Source organism: Pectinophora gossypiella, unplaced genomic scaffold, assembly GCF_024362695.1.
Source record: "Pectinophora gossypiella unplaced genomic scaffold, ilPecGoss1.1 Pgos_38, whole genome shotgun sequence".
NCBI classification, from domain to species: domain Eukaryota; kingdom Metazoa; phylum Arthropoda; class Insecta; order Lepidoptera; family Gelechiidae; genus Pectinophora; species Pectinophora gossypiella.
Window position 1 is genome coordinate 254,650 of NW_026063248.1, and position 22,546 is coordinate 277,195.

Consider the following 22,546-nt stretch of genomic DNA (forward strand, 5'->3'; position numbering starts at 1 on the left):
ACAAATTTTGATTTGAATTACCTTCACGTGCAAAAGCTTGGATGACATATTCACTTTTATTGATGAAAAGGTTAAGTAGGCTTTGATCGCCGTCAAATTTGGGGATGATGGATAGAAATTCGTTGGGGATTACCCGAACTTCACCCATTGTTAATTATTATAATACACGGTACACAAAATTAATACACAAAAATACACTAAAAGAAATCACACAAATAAATCAAGTAAATCACACAATTAAATCAACTTAATTAAATAATATGAAGTCAATGGAGTACTTTATATTATTGTAAGCTATTTTAACTTATTTATTTTAAACTAATATTGTATCTTCGATAGATACCTTAACTGAAATAGAGTCGATTTTAGTACTCTATTGGCTTATCTAACTTAATTTGTATCTTCGATAGACACCTAAACTAAAATAGAGTCGATTTTAGTACTCTATTGGCTTATCTAACTTAATTTGTATCTTCGATAGATACCTAAACTCTAACTTAATTTGTATCTTCGATAGATACCTAGGTATAGAATAGGGTCGATTTTAGTACTCTATTCATTAAAAAGTTCTACATACATACACAGTCGATTGGTTGAACCTTTAAATATGTACGTAGAAGTCAGACAACGTTTACCCTGGAGATGTTTATCCGAATAAACGTAGGAGTGCCTAACAAGATAGAGAGGAAAACAGGAAAGTGAAGAGGTTTACTCACAAGCCGCTGCTCCGCATATTATCTTGATAGATACTCGTACAAGCTGCAACGTTCTTCTAATTAATTTATTCTTCTTAAAATTCCGCCTTTTGACAAATTTATTTGGTTCGAGGATACCCGCAATAACGTTAACGACGTATGTGAGCTTTAGACCGATTTTTGTGCCTTATGAACTCACACGCGAGTATCCTACCGGCTGCGCCAGTCAAAATTGGACTTTGGTAAATTACTTTTTTAAAAAGACAAAATAAATTTAATTAAGACGTTTTATTAGCTTGGAGCTCTACATGAGACTGATTATTAAAACAAAGCTTATTACTATCTTACTTCTAACTTACAATGTATATTGGATTTCTGCTAACAATGCAGACCAGGAATTGAGGATGTTTATGTCTACGCCTTGTCAACGGGTGGCGCGACGGATGTGCGTGGGCGCTAGGCTCGCATTACTACAATGTCAGCGCCTTTGGTAGGTATAACTATCTTCCTTACAAGACCACAATAAACCTAAAGTTTTTGAGAGCTCATTATGACTTAAGTTTAGTAAGTTATCATTGTTTTTCTCATCAATAATCTGGTTAATGATATGTGGACAATTCGAATGCCATTTTCGCAAATGAAATTGACCAGTTTGTAATTGTGTTATCACACCCTTACATATGTCTGCCAGTTCTACTTCAGAGGCCGACCCAGTAATGAGATCGTCGACATAAAAATCGTGTAGAATGACTTCCGACACACGTTTGTCAGGACAGTCGATACTTAATTGTGATAAGCACCTGGTAGCTAAATAGGGAGCGGACGTAGTGCCATACGTCACAGTGTTTAATTTGTATTGTTTAAGTTCCTCGTGAGGCTCAAAACGCCATAATATTTGCTGCAATTCTCGTAGCGTTTCGTTCACATTAACCATACGGTACATTTTTTCTACATCCGCGGTGGCGACGTACTTATGCTGACGTAATCTTATTAAAATGCTTATCAGATCGTCCTGCACGGTAGGGCCGATCATTTGTATGATATTGTAAGATAATCCCGATGACGTCACCGCAGAGGCATCGAAAACAACGCGTAATTTAGTGGTTAGACTGGTTTCACGAAGAATCCCGTGATGAGGTAATAGGTAAGAATATGTATCCTTTTTAGGATTTTTATTTTCAGTCATGTGGCCTAAGATAATATTATAAGCGTAACCCCCCACTAATCGATCGTAGCACCTCCGACTTCTATAAAAAGCATCGCGCGCCAGTTTGGCGGACATTTGCTCGAGAGACGTCGAAGCCTACGGATCGGTAGAGGACTACGTTCCAGGTCACGTGAGCCATTTTTGTTCGATATTTTCCTGTTTTTCTGTTGCATTTTCAAGCGAGGTTATTTTGTTTTTGTTTCTTTTTTTCTGTATTTAAGTGATTGTTAAAATTTAAATTCAAATAAAAAGTGTGATTGTTAGTTTTGTTTTTTTTAAATTATTATCACTTCTGACCCTAAAATCAGAAGTGGGATAAAGAACTTCATTTGCCCACTATAGTTACGACGTACAAAGCAGAGTAGCCCGCTTGATTTTTTTTTCGTAGCGATAACCGTTTATTTGAAATTTTGTTTACGTGTCAATTGTGTTGTGTATCAGTGCGTCCCGTGAATAAGTGCGTATTACCGCGAGTGTTGTAGTGATGGAACGTAGCAAGCGTTGCCGTAAATCGCGACGTCGTACACGAAGTGGCTCGCGTGTCCGCGTACGTTCTCGTGTTCGAAGCATGACGCGTAGTAGGTCTCGCAGTAGTTCTCGAACCCTGGCTAGATCAAGATCGCCCCCCCCGCGTTCTTCACGCTGTAGGGACCGCCGTCGTGCTGATAATCGACACCGCCGTTATCGGTCGCGCACTTCGTCACGCGATAGGGTTATAACGCGCTCCCACCCAAAGTTGTATACGCGAAGTCCATCCCGCGATGAAAGACGTAGTAGGTCCGCGAGACGTTCCCGGAGTACCAAGCGCCGCACCCGCGATATACGCCCGTCGTCCACTCGAACGCCTAGTCCTTTACCCGTAAACGATGGTAGTCGGGATAAAGGGACTGACACCACTCACCGACCTTATGGTACGGGGCGCCGCCTTTGTGAGTCGGAGTGTCGTTCCTCCGAGGCGTCTACCCTTGCACAGGCCTTGTTAGAAGTTCTAAAATCAAACCAACCCGTTAGATCAAACAGTTACTATATCTCAAATTTCGATCCCACCGTACACAACATAGAAGCATGGTGTGAGGAAGTTGATCGCGCTAAAACTTCTAACGGCTGGGGCGATCAGGAATGCTTATCCCGTGTCGCTTCCTGTCTTAAGGGGGATGCTAAGGTGTGGCTAGGTGAATGGGTTACAAACGACCGGACTTGGTCGAATTTTAAACGCGAGTTCATCCCACTTTGCGCCACGAAGTTAGACTATGCGAACATTCTCCTTACGGCCATGAATACTACGTCAAACTCGTATACTACCTACGCTGAGTACGCACGTCGAACGCTGTTACGTCTACGGATTGTACGGGGTCTTTCCGACGAGTTGCGGACCCTTATAGTAATTCGTGGAATAGACGATCCGCAGGTCCGGGCCGCTGCAGCTAATGCGGACTTGACTTCTGATAACATTGTGTCATTTCTGTCAATATACGTCAAACCCAACCGAGGGAAACTTAGTAGCCACCCCAATAATTTACATCCTAAGACAAATCAGCCGAGTAAACAAAATGAACGTCCGGATATTAAATGTTTCCATTGCAATCAACGAGGTCACATAGGTCGTAATTGCCCCAAGAAAATTAGACGCGGTTCAAGCGGGAATCCACCGAACCTCGCACCGTCAGTGGGCACACTGAAGCCGCCTACAAATAGTGCCTGTACCTTCTGTAAAAAACCGGGACATGACGTAAGCAAATGTTTCACAAAGGCACGTTCAGAACCCCGAAACCAGCATAATGTTAATCTTTGCTCGGATGGAGATGCTAGCGCCCCACGAAACAGTGATATCACTGCAGCGGTAATCGAAGGTATCCCAGTTGACGTTTTGATAGACAGGCGGTGCTCTGAACGTGTCTCTCATTTCATCAGACGTACTTAAATATCTCCCATGTCAGCCCAAACCTAGGAAATGCGTTCTTAAGGGAATATCCGAGAAGGAAATCAACGCCACATCTTACGTTACAGTCACGCTAGAATTTAGTGAAATTAGCCTTGAAGCGGACTTAGTTGTTGTACCGTCTGAGTGTATGAACGCACCCATCATAATCGGAACGGACGTCCTGAATCGGGAAGGAGTAACGTATGTTAGGACAAAGGATAGGCAATATTTAACACGATCAGACGACTGCTTACACTTTCATCCGCACTCAGCCGTTCCCATCGAATCTTTCGAGGTGAACACACCTCTAATGGGCGAAGATCGTAAGACTCTATTTTCCGTCATCAATCAGTTCTCTGATTTCCTTATTTCCGGCACTGCCACGACGACGGTAAAGACAGGAGAGATGGACATAAAACTGACGAGTTCCTCGCCGATAGTATATCGCCCCTATAAGTTGTCGTATCAAGAGAAAATTAAAGTACGAGAAATCATAAAAGATCTTCTAGATAAAGGCATTATTAGGCGGTCAAAGTCCGAATATGCCAGTCCAATCATTTTAGTTAAGAAACGTGACGGCACGGATAGACTTTGCGTTGACTTCAGGGCGTTGAACCGCATCACTGTCAAAGACCGATACCCACTCCCCCTCATCGACGACCACATCGATAGACTTGGAGGCTACAAGTACTTCTCAAGCCTCGACATGGCCACTGGTTTTCACCAGATCCCGATTAAAGAGGAATGCATCCCTCTGACGGGGTTTGTGACACCAGAGGACCATTTCGAGTATGTCAAAATGCCCTTCGGTCTTGCTAATTCCCCTATTGTATATCAGCGCATAATTAATGACGCGTTACGAAGTTTCATCGACGAGGGTAGTGTCTTGGTCTACGTAGACGATGTGCTCCTTATGAGTAACACTATAACCGAAGGCATTGAATTGCTGCGAAGGGTGTTGTCGACGCTCACTCAGGCAGGATTTTCAATTAATCTCCAAAAGTGTTCCTTCCTTACGACCGAAATTGAATACCTTGGGCGAGTTATAAGTAAAGGTCAGGTTCGACCGAGCCCAAGGAAAGTAGAGGCACTTGTTAACACGACGCCACCTGAAAATGTTAAACAGGTGCGACAGTTACTTGGCCTGGCCGGGTATTTTCGCCGGTATATCAAAGGATATGCGACTAAAACCGCGCCCATCACGCTTCTAACTAGAAAGGGTGTCGCGTTCAACTGGAGTCCTGAATGTGAAGCCATACGACAAGACCTAATAAAACATCTTACTAGCGAACCGGTACTCGCCATTTTTGATCCCGAGCTACCTACTGAGGTCCACACGGATGCGAGCAGTGCGGGCTATGGAGCGGTGCTACTACAGACTCATCCAGATGGTAAGAAGCACGTGGTATCCTATTTTAGTAAAGTTACCCAAGGAGCCGAAAACAAATACCACTCCTACGAGCTCGAGACTCTGGCCGTAGTCAAGGCACTCCAGCATTTTCGACACTACCTCGTGGGGATGCAATTCGTTGTGGTCACAGACTGCAATGCTCTGAAATCAACTGAAAGGAAAAAAGACCTGCTACCTCGTGTCGCTCGGTGGTGGATCTACCTCCAGGACTTCCACTTCAATATCGAGTATCGCAAAGGAGTTCTAATGCAACATGCCGACTACTTGAGCCGGAACCCAGCTAGAGTTAACCAGATTTCCAGACCCCGCAGCTGGGCCCAAATAGCACAGTCAGCCGACCAGGAGAGTCAAGACCTCATCCAGAAACTTCAAGACGGTACTCTTGACACCAACAGGTATGTAGTACAAAATGAACTCCTTTATTACAAGTACTCCACTGTAGGCGAGGAGCCACGACTGCTCTGCTACATCCCGAAAGGTTACCGTCTAAGCCTTTTACGGATATTTCATGACGAGCACGAACATATTGGACACGAGAAGACTCAAGACCTGATTCTGCGACACTTCTGGTTCCCTGGTCTAAGGCAGTTCGTCAGGAAATATATTTCTCATTGCTTAGTGTGCATTTCAAAGAAACGAGTACCTCGGGCACCACTGCAGCACATTACATCATGGGAAAAACCTGCTGAGCCTTTCCACGTTGTGCACGTAGATGCCTTAGGTCCTCTCCCAGAGTCCGAAGGGTATAGGTTCGTACTTATCTTAGTAGACTCATTTTCGAAGTACTCCATGTTACAGCCGATATATCGCCAAGATGTAGGTGAACTCAAACGTGTCATATCGCAGGCTATCTCTTTATTCGGTGTCCCCAAACTAATGGTCACAGACAAAGGGCGGATGTTCGAGTCTAACGAGTTCAAGACCTGGATGGACGGCTTAGGGTGCGAGTTGCATTTCATCACTCCGGAAATGCACCACTCTAATGGCCAAGTCGAGCGGTACGTACGCACTGTCTTAAACATGATACGCATCGAAGTCAATCACAAAAATGCATCATGGTCGGATGTATTGTGGAAGATGCAGCTCGTTTTGAGCATCACGAAGCAGAAGACCACACAGGCATCGCCACTGAACATTCTGATTGGAACGGAAGGGACGACACCCGTCATCCGTAACTTGGTGAGGGACGTGGCTCTCGAGGGAACATCACCTAACCGAGAGGCTGTACGCGAGATAACCAGGGCCAATGTTCGACAACGACTTCTGGACAACCAGTTTAAACAAGACGAGCATGTGAATCGCCACAGACGCCCACCGCGTTTGTTTCATGTTAACGATTTGGTATTTGTGATTAAGTTCTCACAGGTAACCGGGAAACTTGACCCTGGTATGCGTGGGCCGTACAAAGTGGTGAAGACCTTACCGGGCGGCCGCTACGAATTGAAACTTCTGAGCGGAGGCCGTGGGAAGCTCACGCAGGCAGCTGCGCAGCATATGGTTGCTTGGCGCGGCGAATGGTGTCCGGAGTCGTGCGCTGCTTTCTTCGAGAGTGAGTTGAAATAAGAGACAGCTTTGTTCGGGGCTAGCGTTACATTGTTTACCACATATACCCCTCTTGAAACCCCTGTGTTCTTTCTCTTTGACCTGACTAACTGACGACTTCCAAATTTTACTTAAAAGCCGGCACGCGAATATATCCAAATCCTCTCATAACCCTGAACTTAGGCCCCTTTCTGAGTGGTGGTGAGCAATGTTCTGTGGGCTTAGAATAAAGTAGATCTTGTTGCCTGTAGCCTTGTTGCTAGTCGGGCGTGGACGTTGGCAATGTTTTTCAAGCTGTCTAAGTGATGGCGTTTGATCGTCATGCCACTATTGACGCTGATAAACATTGAGTGACCAAGTCGTCCGTGGACGTTGGCAATATTTGTTAAGCCGTCTTGGCGTTGACGTCATCTCGTCAAGTCATCATGGTCATTGGCAAATATTGAGTGACAAAGTCGTCCTTGGCGTTGACGTTAATCGTCAAGTCGCTTTTAAGCGGACGTGTCAGTCATGTTGTCGCTTGTTGCCTGTAGCCTTGTTACTAGGCAGGCTCGGACGTTGGCAATGTCTGTCAAGTCGTTCTACGGTTGACAGATATTGATTGACCAAGTCGTCCCTGGGCATTGGCAGTCACCTGTCAAGGCGTACATGTTCTAATTCCAAAATGTGTGTGCGTATGCGAGTATTATGCAAGGAGCTTAAGATGTGAAGAATGAAAGACTGTCTGAATTAAGTGAATGATATGTGAAAGGAGCGCGAAAGGAGTGTGATATTTCAGGAAACAATCTCTAATGTTCGACTCGTTTCAGACGACGGAGTTGTGGACACCGAAATAGCGCTACCCAACGCACTACCATCGATGCCACTACTGGACTGCGATAGGGAGACTGAACAAGCTGCGATTGCCGGACCCTCATCCAGAACTCCCCTAGTTAATGACCAGGTCGAGGACGACCTATCATCAGGAGAGGCCGTATAAGCGTAACCCCCCACTGATCGATCGTAGCACCTCCGACTTCTATAAAAAGCATCGCGCGCCAGTTTGGCGGACATTTGCTCGAGAGACGTCGAAGCCTACGGATCGGTAGAGGACTACGTTCCAGGTCACGTGAGCCATTTTTGTTCGATATTTTCCTGTTTTTCTGTTGCATTTTCAAGCGAGGTTATTTTGTTTTTGTTTCTTTTTTTCTGTATTTAAGTGATTGTTAAAATTTAAATTCAAATAAAAAGTGTGATTGTTAGTTTTGTTTTTTTTAAATTATTACCACTTCTGACCCTAAAAATATATTCATTAATAAAATCACAATATTGCCTTTTAAATAATGGATCTTTGCTAAACCTGCGTTCTAAAGACAGAAATCTAGCTAATGCTTGCTGATATGAGTCACCAAGTTTTTCTGGTGTCTCTTTTAAAGGTATTGTAACGACAAAACGACCATTTGACTCGCGTGTTACGGTTTGAATAAAGATTTGTTCACATGTCTGCTCCTCTTTAGAAATTTGTTTGTGCGAGGGAACAGATTCGAATTCAAAAAACTTGTCTAATTGATTATCAATCTGATTCTGATCTGATTATCATGTAAAGTGATAGCATGATTGCAATGGACTGTATCTAAACTAGAATTGTTCGGTACGGGACCAGAGATTAACCACCCAAATTTAGTTAGACTTAGGGTTGGTTTGTTTTTTCCTAATGCAATGTTTTTGGAGCAAATCACACTCCAAAATATATCCGCTCCCAGTAGCATGTCTACATGAGAGGGGCAATGAAAGGTAGGATCAGCTAAAGTTATGTTCTTTGGTATGTTTAATAAAGTATAATCGACCTGCGTAGTCGGCAACAATTGCGTAATGCGCGGCACAAGAAAGCAATTAGTTTTATGTTTATAGGAGTTAACGAGTGAAGATATAACGACATCACAACGTTTAGTTAAGCTTGACGTTTGATAATTCAACCCTTCAACTAACGACGAGGTCGAAGCAGTTGGTAAGTTAAGTTTTAAACATAAACTTTCCGTAATGAAGCTAGCTGTGCTTCCGTTATCTAATAATGCACGTATTGTATGCGTCTGGCCGTCGTGACCTTCAACTTGTATTAGGGCTGTTGATAACAGTACACAACTTTTATTTGTAGCAGATAAAACAATATCTTGTTTTTTACGATTCGTGTTTAAGGTTTGAGTTTCAGGTTGACTCGGCGACGACGACCGTGACAGCATCGGCGATGACGGTGTCGCAGCGCAGAGGACCACATTCCCATCGGAAGCGGGGGTCTGTGCACCGCGCACAGGTGAGTCATGAGTGTGCAGTAGGCTATTGAGTGATTTGTTACACAACCGGCACGGAGCTATCCTACAGCTATTTGCGGTATGACCTTGACGTAGGCAGTTAAGACATAATTTTAAAGATTTAGCTTTTAAGAGTTTCGTCTCTAATGAATATGATCTAAACTTTGGGCAGCGATAAATCGCATGATTATTTTTGCATAACGGGCAAACGTACGATGATTTGTCGAAAGAATTGACGACTAATGATTTATGGTGACGATTATGTGTCACATCACTGTGCCTGCGTGTATTTTTTAGGTGGTCTTCTTCCATTAATGTTTCAAGAAGATCAGCCCGGTTTTTAAGAAAATCTGTTAGATCCTTTAGCGTGGGTAACTCCTTTAATGAATTACGGTGGGTCTCCCATTCGCGGTTTGTTATAGCATCCAATTTAGTAGAAATAATATACACAATGAGGATATCCCAATGCTCAGTAGGTAAGTTAAGTGTTTGTAAGGCTCTGAGGTTTCTATTTACAGCATCGATAATGTTTCGCAAAGCTTTAGGGGCCTCCTTTGCTAATGTTTCCATATTAAATATAGCTTGAATGTGATTATTCACTAGAAGCCTTTTATTATTATAACGGTCACAAAGTAGCTCCCAGGCAACGTCATAGTTATTAGCTGAAAAGTCAAGCGAGCGTATAATTACAGCTGCACCATCTTTTAAAGCTGCACGTAAATAATGAAATTTGTTTATTTTAGGAATTGACGAGTCTGAGTGTATAAGAGATTTGAACGTGTCATGAAACTCGAGCCAGTCATTATAATTTCCGGAAAAGGTAGGTAAATGTATAGTTGGTAATTTAAGTTTTGGCCCACCTCCGTTTGCAGTACTCAAACCTGAGACCGATTGTGCGGAACCCTCGCCGGCAGCAGCGGCAGCGCGCTCGTGCCGCGCCAACATCTCCCGGGCAAGCGCAACGGCCTTGAAGTACTGCGACTCGAAGCACTCGCGCTCATTGAACTGCTCATCTGGAATTTCAGATTCATTTTCGATATCAGTTTGCAGCACGTCGTAATCGGAATACAGTTCTTCTATTTTGGAAAGGCGGATATTCAATTCACTAATTTGAAGTCCACTTAATTGTTGACAACCTTGAATTGGTTCTAAAAAGTTTTTAAATTGAGTAAGTTTACTCTTATATGTAGCTCGTTTTTTTACTAAGTCTTTTAACACCATTATGATCGTTAAATTACTAAGCGCAACTCACTTATAAACACGTTCAAACTGTAATGTAATGCAAATAAAATGTGGAGCGTAAAGAAGAACTTTAAAGTAAGAAAAATTGAAGTAATACTTATATTTTATGAATGAAGAAGCTAATGAGGGTGCAATTAAGTATGTGTGTAGGTAAGCCGTGCGAAGGCGAAGCGGTAGGTAGACCACAAGCGACGAAGCGTTTCTTTGTCTACACAATCGAAGCGGCTGGAACGCAATTAAAGCTTCGATTAAAAATAAACACAGTTCACGCACAGATTGATTAATCTAACACTTTGAGCCTCTGAAAATAATGAAGTGCAAAATTAATTAGCTATATTAGATATATGCCCTGTTTAGGTTTAAATGGAATAATAAGCAAACAGCTATTTATCCAGTAATTGGAATGATTTATGATAGGTAATGTTGACGTCACAATAATGAAATTATGACCTTAGTTCGCTTTTAAAGTACGAACAAAAAAGAAATATGAGAATATGACACAAAAAGTGAATACAAAATGTTTTTATGAATGTAATATTTTTATGAATTTTATGAATATGTAACTATGGGGATAAATAGGAGATGAATTGGAACGAACTCACAATAACGATTACCGTTCCTTTATTCGCCACGTCGCGCCACACGTTTCCTTTGTTCTCGAATGTTCCGGAAAGGTCGATGACTCGATGTTTCTTCCAAAAGTCCCCGAAAAATCGTCAAATCCGGCTCGAAGGACCATATGTTAAGAACTGGACGTCTGCTGCAGCGGTGGTGGCGGTCAGGATCGTTGACTTAAAGAATTTCTTCAAATTCATACAAATGACAATGGGCACTTTTGTATGAAACTTGGTCCAAGAACCTCCACTGATGAGACTTATATGTAATGAAAGCTTATGCTTTCCCTATGATTCTGGCAAAGTTCTATCAGATTCTGTCCCGGGGTTCTTTTTTTACGGCCATGTTTGTCCTGGCTAAAAATGTGATAAAATACAGTGGGAGCTAAAATCGGCTCAAGATTTGTTGCTGAATAACTAAGTCTACATAAATAATTATGTATCATATTGTATATCATTTTAAAGAGGATCTTTTCCAGAATCCGAAACATAAAAAAAAAAACAAAAAAATCTTTATGTAAGCGAATTATAGTCAATTTGCATCTGCAGCGCCATTGTTTCTCGGTAGCTAAGTTCAAGTTTCATGCCTTTTACCCCTTCCAAAAGTATCTTACCGATTCTTTTTATATTGCTTCCGGAATTTGATCTGAGTGATAATAACAAGAAAAATAAATAGACACCTCTCCGATAGAGACCGCCTAAGCTATTGCCTATTGCAAGAAATCGTCATCATTAGCAAGTCATTACGGTATTGCATATTATAAGCTTATCAGCAACTTGGAACTTGGTCCAAGAACCTCCACTGGTGAGACTTGCATGTAATGATAGCTTATACTTGTCCTATGATTCTTCTGGCAAAGTTCTATCAAACTCTGTCCTAGGGTTTTTTTACGGCCATGTTTGTCCTGAGTGTACAGTAGTGGACTGCAAAATCACCTCGGGATTTGTTGTCGAAAAACTATTTAACTAAGTCTATATACATAATTATATATCATAATGTATATCAATTTTAAAGGGGAAGGTTATCAGAATCAGAAACACAAATAAAAAAAAAATGCATTAAGTATGTTGTAAACGACTTTTAGCCAACTCACGTCCGTAGCACCATTTTTCTCAGCAGCTACGTACGAGTTTCGCGCCTTCCAACCTTTCCAAAAGAGCCCAATAATTTTTTCCTTCTTCTGATATTGCATTCTTAACCTGACAAGTGACAACAAAGAAAAAAAAATAAGAAGAAATAAAATAGATACCATTCCGATAGAGGCCGCGTAAGCTATGGACCTATTGCAAGATAACGTACTCAAAGACTAGTCATTATAATCCAACAGACGTAACATGATTTGAATGCGGCGGGACGGAAATGTAGTACATCGCCTTATGCGAAAGAGACGAAATATGTGTCTCTTTAACACTAACAGTATACAGCTTAGTACGAGAGAAACAAGAAATAAGTCATTCTAATCAAGATGCAATACAATGACTCTATTGTATACAAAAGAAACACATTTATTAAACAAGTTCAGGCAATAACTGGTGCAAAAGGCGGCTTTATTGCCAAGGTAGCAATTACTACCAGGCAACCTTACGTTTAGGATACGTTTGTTGTACCATTCGGCATTGTTTATAAGACAAGATATAAGCCTGGATTAATAAAACAAGATTGTGGTGAAAGAAAACATACTACATTTGCGTCCTCCCGCATTCTAATCATGTTACGTCTGTTGGATTATAATGACTAGCCTTTGAGTACGTTATCTTGCAATAGGTCCATAGCTTACGCGGCCTCTATCGGAATGGTATCTATTTTATTTCTTGTTGTTGTCACTTGTCAGGTTAAGAATGCAATATCAGAAGAAGGAAAAAATTATTGGGCTCCTTTGGAAAGGTTGGAAGGCGCGAAACTCGTACGTAGCTGCTGAGAAAAATGGTGCTACGGACGTGAGTTGGCTAAAAGTCGTTTACAACATACTTAATGCATTTTTTTTTATTTGTGTTTCTGATTCTGATAACCTTCCCCTTTAAAATTGATATACATTATGATATATAATTATGTATACAGGGTGTAACGGAAGGGGGGTATCAAGCCGAAAGGGGACAAAACTATACCTTATGTAGATCTTATCTGCAAAATTTCAATTAAAAAAAACACTTTTGATATTTTTTTCAATTTCAGTTAAAAAAAATATTTTAATATTTCCAGCATGTAAAAAACGCGGCACAGCACTATTGAGGTCACTGTTCTTAATCCACTCAAATATTGGCACTACACAAATCTCCTAGCGCGTCCTGGTCGCCTGGTACTCGCGGCGCTCGCACGGCCGCGATAGGTACGAAATTCGAGCGGGCGGCGGCTTTGGCGGCAACGTCAAAGGGAGTCGGCGGCCGATTGGAACAATCCGAGTCGGCGGCACGTCGGCGACTGTAACAAACAAGAATGACACTAAAGCATCTAATAATTGGAGTCATTTTGCTTTGACAACTATTCTCACATTATTTTATGACGTGTAAAATAAGTTAAAATTACCTACTTGTTTAGGTAAGGTATTTAATTTAATAGTAAATAGGAAAAAAAAGTGTGAAAGTGTGGGTAAGTAGGTAGGTAATTAATAATTAGACTTACGTTTTACAAGAAAGGTTCGAAATGTCGTCATCCCCGTTCGATGCACAGACCTGCCGCTTCATCTGTCCACAACACTTTCGAAGCAAAGTCTGGTGAGCTTTCCACTTGAACTCGGTACCATTCTCAGAATGCCACACGAGGTAAATAATCAGCAGGAATTAGCTCGGGCGTACGTTGCATGTGGTAAGGTTCGCGTGGTAGTCCTTGGGTTGGCTGCACGGCTAGTACGGCTTCTTCAAACTCCGGATCACGGGTCGCCGAGCGGCCAGTCTCGGATGACGCGTGGAAAGAGCCCGTTAAATGCAGTAGGCGATTGACCATTTTCCTGAAGCAATGCAGTGAAGGCAGTTGCCTGGCTTCATCAGCTGGTCTACCTTCTATGAATCGCTGATACAAGTTCCGTGCTTCACTTAAGTTGCCATCGCCGGCACCCACACACATCATCATTTCATAATAACCTACATTACTCAAAGACACCTCGAACTATCACTGATCACAGTTATCACAACAAATCCAAATTTCGAACTTCACTCCACAGATAGTAAACAAGCACTGACAAATAATTTGACAGTTTACTTTCGTGTGCATGTTTCTATCTCTTTCGAATGCTAGTATCCTGGTACTTAAGGGTATGTTATTTCTTTGTGCGCAATAAAATATTTTTATGGTATTGTTTGAATGAATGAATGTATTGTATTTTATGAAAGTAGGTACGTATTTTACTTTGAACCTAGAAAAGTAAAAAAGTCGTTTATCTAATAAGGATCACCCGCGCTCACACTCTGGCACTAACACAGAATTGCCACGTTTCTTCGCAAATATCCCGCGCAATAGCAGAAGGCGAAATTAATCTGTCAATAATAAGACATACTATCACTCTGCCCGTATCCCTAATGGGGTGGGCAGAGTCACAAGAACATCCCATTAGCGGTACGAGCATGATAATTATTTATGTACCTATGTTATGATTACTTGTGGCTCTGTCTGCCCCATAAGAGATAAAGGCGTGATATTATGTATGTATGTTTGGTACGGGCATGTAGCGATACGAGCGTGTAGTGGTAAGTGAAATTCCGCAGTCTCTGCCTACTCCAATGGGAAAAAGGCGTGATGTTATTGTTCACTGTTGGACAATACACGACTACAATTTAGGAAGGAAAAAAAAATACAAAAAAAAATAATATTTTTTATCATGGTTAATGATAACTTTCCCTTAACAGCACCGCCATTTTGAATTTCGGGTGCACTAGGGCTTGCCGATCAAAAAATGACTATCGATAATCTATCCCGACCGAGAGTCGATCGATAGCAAGACTATTGATAACTCGGAAAGTGGGAACATTTTCGATTTTATTACCTAAGTGCAATACAATCGATAGTATCGTTGCGGATTAATAACAAACTATCGATAATTTTGCCCTCAGTCAGTAGTATTGCTACACTCCGATAGTATGGTTATTTTGAGTGGGCTGATTGTCTAAACTGAATTTCAATAACTCAAAAGTCCATGGATTTAGATTTTTTGAAAAGTTATTTTTTTATTTCTACCAATCAAAATCGTAGTTGAAAATGATTATGATCGATAATCGATACTGAACTATCGATAGTTTGAAACACTAGCGTGCCTTTTTCTATTCGCGAGCCCTGGCATCCTGGTACAGGGTATAAGTCCCATTATATTTCACAGCTTCACTCTTTGCGATTTAGGTTTAACATATTGTAGTCGGCCCCCTAGCTACTGCCTTGCACGGATATTTTAGAGATATAGTAGGGAATTTAAAAATATTCTACTGGCCACACTTTTATGCATGGCCACCCCCACGTATCATCACTTTACTTCATTCCGTGTTTCCGCGCTCAAGCCTTCGCACGTTCCAAAGATCAAATTCAAATTTGTTCAAACTTGATTGTTCGTTTTTTTTTGCAAAAATATCGCCATGCCTAGAAATAAGCGTAAAAGTGACGATGACTATGAAGAAATTCGTCGGAAACTCCGTAAATTGGAAGCTCGTCTTGAGGCTCAACCTCGCTGTGCTCGTCGTAACCGTATAATATCGTCAGAGAGTGAACCAATGGGTTAGTATCTATTTGTTTTATGCAAGTACCCACATAATGTACATACTGGAAAAAGAGTGTTGCGTAACTACCACGAAGGGTTTTTACTTTCACATTACATTTTCTCAGTTATGTTATGATGTTAGTGATGCGAGACGCCATCTGGGCTATCTCTGTCACGTACCCATACTATGCGCTTTGTCCAAATGGGACTCAGTCTACCCTCAAACAAAAGAACATCATAATTTATGTACGTTATCCGTTCATTACAGACTCTGAAAACGATACGGCATCGATAATCATGGACTCGAATCTCGAGCCGCCCATGGTGGCCACGTCGCCACAGCGCACGCCCGGCGACGCGTCGGGGGCGCAGCCCGCGAGCCGCGCGCCGACGCCCGTCGGTGACGCCGCGGAACCCTCCTCAATGCCAGAATCGCAGGAGTTGGATGAGGAAGTACTAGCTATTTTGGGCGATGCTCCAAAGAAAGAAACTAAGTTCGGAAAAGCTATTTACAAAGATTTAGCTTCTAGGTGGCAAGAAGTACTTGATAAGGGTTTACCTAAGGAGGTTAAGGAAAAGTTGCTCCAAGAATACCTAATACCTGAAAATTGTCCTTTACTAGTCGCACCTGCACTTAACCCGGAGGTTAAGGCTGCGCTAGCTGAATCTATGATAAAGAGAGACTCATCTTTAATGAATAAGCAAAAGCAACTAGGTATTGCTATATCCGCTATCAGTCAAGCTATTGAGTTAGCATTAGCGAAAGAAAGTCACATAAAGATACTTAAACCCCTGAGCGATGCGTGCCGATTGTTGTGTGATAGCCACTATTACGATACGAGAACACGTCGTAGCTTTGTGATATCAGCTATCAACGCAGAGATGAAAGAAACGATTACGGAGACTAAGAGAGATCATCTATTATTTGGTGAAAATATTTCAGATAAAGTAAAAGCTGCTAAAACAATCAAAAAGTCTGGATCTGAGTTAAAAAGAAATGAAAAATTACCTACTTTCAACAAAAATAATTTTGTCCGGACCACTAATAAAAATATAAACAACAATCGTTTAAACTGGAAGACCCTGCCTCGGAAGACGGCAGCCAAGTCCGAAGCAGGGAAGTCTCGCCGCAGTCAGCACCAGCGCACAGCCCCGAGCACCAGCTCTCAACAGCGGGAGACATCGGACCAGCCAGCAGCGTCGAGACAATACAGGAAGCGATAAATTCTGAGGTATGCTACGCAGGCCGATTACAGTTCTTTGCTAATGCTTGGCGAGAGATAACCGACGATCCTACCATACTGTCATGCTTAAAAGGATATAAAATCCCCTTTACGTCACCTCCTTGCCGAGATAACAACCCACATGTATACCCTAAATCAGAAGAAGAAAATAGTGACTTTAATAAGGCTATTAAACATTTATTAAATATTAATGCTATATCTACATGTACACACGTAGAAGGAGAATTTTTGTCAAGTATCTTCTTAATTCCTAAATCAAACGGAGACAAGAGATTTATATTAAATTTAAAATCTATACTTATAATAAATCTGTAGAGAGGTCAATTCTGTACATTAAATATTTTTTCAAAATAACTATCAGGGGGTGATAAGTGATCGATACTGATGCCAAAAATGCAATCAGTAAAATTTTTGTCTGTCTGTCTGTCTGTCTGTCTGTCTGTCTGTCTGTCTGTCTGTCTGTATGTTCCTTATAGAAACAAAAACTACTGGACGGATTTTAATGAAACTTGGTACAATTATTCTTCACACTCCTGGACAGGTTATAGTATACTTTTCATCACGCTACAATCAATAGGAGCAGAGTAGTGAAGGGAAATCCTTTTGTATGAAAAATCTAAACCACTCAAGTTAGACGTTTGAAATTTGGCATGCAAGTACCTTAGATACCGTAGAGGTGCACTAAGAAAGGAATTCCCGAAAATCCTACGGGAACGGGAATTAGCGGGAAAATCCTTTTGTATGAAAAATCTAAACCACTCAAGTTAGACGTTTGAAATTTGGCATGCAGATACCTTAGATAACGTAGAGGTGCACTAAGAAAGGAATTCCCGAAATTCCCACGGGAACGGGAATTAGCGGGAAAATCCTTTTGTATGAAAAATCTAAACCACTCAAGTTAGACGTTTGAAATTTGGCATGCAGATACCTTAGGTACCGTAGAGGTGCACTAAGAAAGGAATTCCCGAAATTCCCACGAGAACGGGAATTAGCGGGAAAATCCTTTTGTATGAAAAATCTAAACCACTCAAGTTAGACGTTTGAAATTTGGCATGCAGGTACCATAGGTACCGTAAAGGTGCACTAAGAAAGGAATTCCCAAAATTCTCACGGGAACGGGAATTAGCGGGAAAATCCTTTTGTATGAAAAATCTAAACCACTCAAGTTAGACGTTTGAAATTTGGCATGCAGATACCTTAGGTACCGTAGAGGTGCACTAAGAAAGGAATTCCCGAAATTCCCACGAGAACGGGAATTAGCGGGAAAATCCTTTTGTACGAAAAATCTAAACCACTCAAGTCAGACGTTTGAAATTTGTTATGCAGGTACCTTAGGTACCGTGGAGGTGCACTAAGAAAGGAATTCCCGAAATTCCCACGGGAATGGGAATTAGCGGGAAAATCCTTTTGTATGAAAAATCTAAACCACTCAAGTTAGACGTTTGAAATTTGTCATGCAGGTACCTTAGGTACCGTGGAGGTGCACTAAGAAAGGAATTCCCGAAATTCCTATGGGAATGGGAATTAACGGGAAAATCCTTTTGTATGAAAAATCTAAACCATTCAAGTTAGACGTTTGAAATTTGGCATGCAGGTACTTTAGTAAACTTAAAGCTTAGTTGCAACAGGATATTACAAAATTCCCACGGGAACGGTAGTTAGCGGGAAAAAACATTTGTATGAAAAAATCAAATCTAAATAAAAGGAGAAACTGATTGACTCAGTGACTGACATATCAACGCATAGCCTGAACGGCTAAACGTAAGCATTTGAAATTTGGAAGGGACATAGCTTAGGTACCGTAGAGGTGCACTAAGAAAGGAATTCCCGGAATTCCCACGGGAACAGAAATTAGCGGGAAAATCCTTTTGTATGAAAAATCTAAACCGCTTAAGATAGATGTTTTCAATTCAATTCAATTAAATTATTTATTGCATTCCATGTAGTACAATGGGGTGTTACATAGGCATAGGAACTAAAACATGGACCCTGTAGGGCACAGCAACGTTGAAGGGAAGAGAGGAAGTGTGTATTAAAATTAAAACTCAATGAACAATCAATTAAAAAAAAATCTATTCAATCAATTGATTTAATCTAGCATGCATGCATACCTTAGTAAATATAAAGTTTATTTTTGGCTGTATTTTGAAAAATGGGAGTTATTGGGAAAAAAATTGTATGAAAAAATCTAAACTGCATAAGGTAGATGCTTGAAATTTGATATGCACCACACACACAAAGATCTCTCTCTTATATAACACACCACGCGGACGAAGTCGCGGGCAAAAGCTAGTGCTTAAATAAATTTATTGATACGAAACATTTTAAAATGGAAGATTATAGAACCGTTTCTAAATTAATTACAAGTAACTGCTACATGGCTTCTATAGATATGAAAGACGCATATTTTTTAATTCCTGTCAGTTGTCAAAGTAAAAAATATCTCCGCTTTAAATATAATAATGTTCTATATGAATTTAATTGTCTTCCGTTTGGTCTTTCCACTGCGCCATATGTATTTACAAAACTATTAAAACCAGTAATGGAATTTTTAAGATCTAAAAATTTAATTTCAATAATATATCTTGACGATATATTTTGCATCGGTAGAACTTACGCTGAATGTCAACAAAATGTAGAATTCACAAAGAAAACATTGGAAAAGTTCGGTTTTCTCATAAACTACGAGAAAAGCTGCTTGACTCCTAGCACTAACTGCAAATACCTGGGTTTCATTTCTGACTCTGTAGAAATGTGTTTAAAATTACCAAGAGAGAAAAGACAAAAAATAAGAGATGTTTTGTTAAAATTTTCAAATTTAAATAGTTGTAAACTGCGTGAATTTGCAAGTTTTATCGGGCTGTTAACTTCCGCATGCCCAGCCATTCAATATGGATGGCTATACACCAAGCAATTCGAAAGGGCAAAATATCTTTATTTATTAGAAAACGACAGTTATAATCAAGTAGTTACCTTACCTACATCTCTTAGAAACGACATGAAATGGTGGCTCAAACATATTGACCGTGGATTTAATCCTTTGAGATTTAACGAGTATCAAGTCGAGATTTTTTCAGATGCCTCTCTTAGTGGTTGGGGTGCTTACAGTAAAGATATAGAATCACACGGGTTTTGGACAGAAGGTGAACAAAATTTACATATTAATGTTCTTGAGCTAAAGGCTGCGTTTTTTGCTCTAAAAATTTGTGCCGAACACTTATATAATTGTGAAATTTTACTTAGGCTTGACAATGTAACAGCCATCTCGTGTATAAACAGGATGGGCAGTATACAATATCATCATCTTAATGAGATAACCAGGGACATATGGCAGTGGTGTGAAAAAAGGAAACTAATGTTATTTGCTTCTTATATAAACACTAGGGACAATCATGAAGCTGACTCATTATCACGCCAAAAATTCATTGATACAGAGTGGGAACTTTGTGATTCTGCTTATACTGAAATTGTTAAAAAATTCGGTCAGCCAGATATAGACTTATTTGCTAGCAGGTGCAACGCAAAGACTTCGCGTTATATATCATGGAAATATGATCCTAATGCATGGACTATCGATGCATTCACTATTTCTTGGACGGATTTGTCCTTTTACGCCTTCCCACCTTTTTCTTTAATATTAAAAATGCTACAAAAAATTATATTTGACAAAGCTGAGGGTATAGTGGTTGTGCCCTATTGGCCAACACAACCGTGGTTTCCAGTATTACAAAAGATTACGGTTTCAGACTTATTACATTTTGGCCCTCATAACCAACTTCTGAAATCTCCTTTCAGATTGACACACAACCTGAGCCACAGCCTCACCTTGGTTGCCGTGAAATTATCAGGCAAGCTCTATTGAAAGAACACAATATGTCATCAAAATCAGTCGACATAATGTTAGCCTCCTTATCTGATCATACCTATAGACAATACGATGGATGTATAAAAGCGTGGTTAGAATACTGTACTAATAATAATGTTGATTACTTAAAAGCCTCTATCACAACTGTTATTGATTTTTTAACTCAAATTTTTGAGAAAGGAGTCAAGTATGGTACAGTTAACAGTTATAAATCTGCACTGTTATTAATATTAGGATTTAATTCAGAAGATATTAGATTAAAGCGATTCATGAAAGGCATTTTCAGATTGAGACCTCCGGCACCAAAATATGAATCCACATGGAACCCTAACATTGTGCTAGATTATTTAGCACAAAAGTGGCCTAATGCTGATCTCGATCTAGAAATCCTTTCAAAGAAAACTTGCACTTTATTAGCCTTAGTGACCGCACATCGAGTACAAACATTGGCTCTTATAAAATTAACAAATATAAAAATTGTTGATAATGTCGACATTATAATACACATCCCTGATTTGATAAAAACCTCAAAAGTTAACTCGTCACAACCTTTATTGAAACTGCCGTTTTTTAATGAGAAACCAGAAATTTGTCCAGCCAGAGCATTGTTAACATACATACAAAAAACTAGTGAGTTACGTACACGCAATCAAGAATATTTATTTATTAGCTATCGGCGACCACATCTGAATATTTCAGCGCAAAGAATTAGCCATTGGATAAAAGATACGATCCACGACAGTGGCGTAGATACATCGATATTTAGCGCCCATAGTACTCGACATGCGGCCACCTCGGCTGCCAGCAGACTCGGAGTTAACTTAGATGTAATTAGAAGAACAGCAGGCTGGACCCAGTCCTCCTGTGTGTTTGCTAGATTCTATAATCGAGAAGTAATTAGTGATCAAAGTCAGTTTGCATTGTCGATTCTGTCTAATAATAATTCTTCATAAATACTTATGTAATTAATCTACAATTTCAATAAGGTTTTAATAAAACATTTATATTCAGTTCACATTATTTTTTATTACCTACTCTGAACATCCTACAATATGTTAAACCTAAATCGCAAAGAGTGAAGCTGTGAAATATAATTGATGATCAAACGAACTTACCTGTACGTGAAGTTCGATCATAATTATATGAACAGCTTCACTCGACGCGATTTACAATAACCCACCCTTAAGCATAATATATTATGAACTCCCTACCCTTATGGGTAATGTGATAATGTGAACTAAACACAGAACTATATAGACTAGTTATATATAGCTGTGATACTTAGGTATTTCGCTTTCAACTAAATGAAGTAAAGTGATGATACGTGGGGGTGGCCATGCATAAAAGTGTGGCCAGTAGAATATTTTTAAATTCCCTACTATATCTCTAAAATATCCGTGCAAGGCAGTAGCTAGGGGGCCGACTACAATATGTTAAACCTAAATCGCGTCGAGTGAAGCTGTTCATATAATTATGATCGAACTTCACGTACAGGTAAGTTCGTTTGATCATCAATTAACTGTCCCAATGCAATTTGCAATTCCGTGCTTCGGAAGGCACGGTTGGTCCCGGTGACTACTTACTCATGTAAGAAAGTAGTCATTACATGAGTCATGTCAGGGGCCTCTGGCGGCTCAATAGTTACCCTGACACCAGGGTTGATGAGGTTGGTAATCCACCTCACAACCCACACGATAGAAAAAGATTTAAAAAAATACTGTTATGTGTTTTTAATTCCTTGTACGCAATAAAGTATTATTGTATTGTACGAAAGTACTTATTTTAAGATTACTTTTACCATGTCATAGTAAAAGTAAAGTTATGTTAGGTAGGTACTT

At 40.3% G+C, this 22,546-nt stretch overlaps 1 protein-coding gene across 1 annotated transcript; it reads left to right on the forward strand.

Annotated features, from left to right (window-relative positions):
• The first annotated feature begins 6,356 nt into the window (after positions 1-6,356).
• On the forward strand, positions 6,357-7,977 carry LOC126381162 (uncharacterized). Its single transcript, XM_050030686.1, has 2 exons — positions 6,357-6,783; positions 7,586-7,977. Exons 1-2 carry the CDS (start codon positions 6,624-6,626, stop codon positions 7,753-7,755), a joined length of 330 nt encoding a protein of 109 aa, XP_049886643.1. The 5' UTR covers positions 6,357-6,623; the 3' UTR covers positions 7,756-7,977.
• Positions 7,978-22,546: the final 14,569 nt, after the last annotated feature.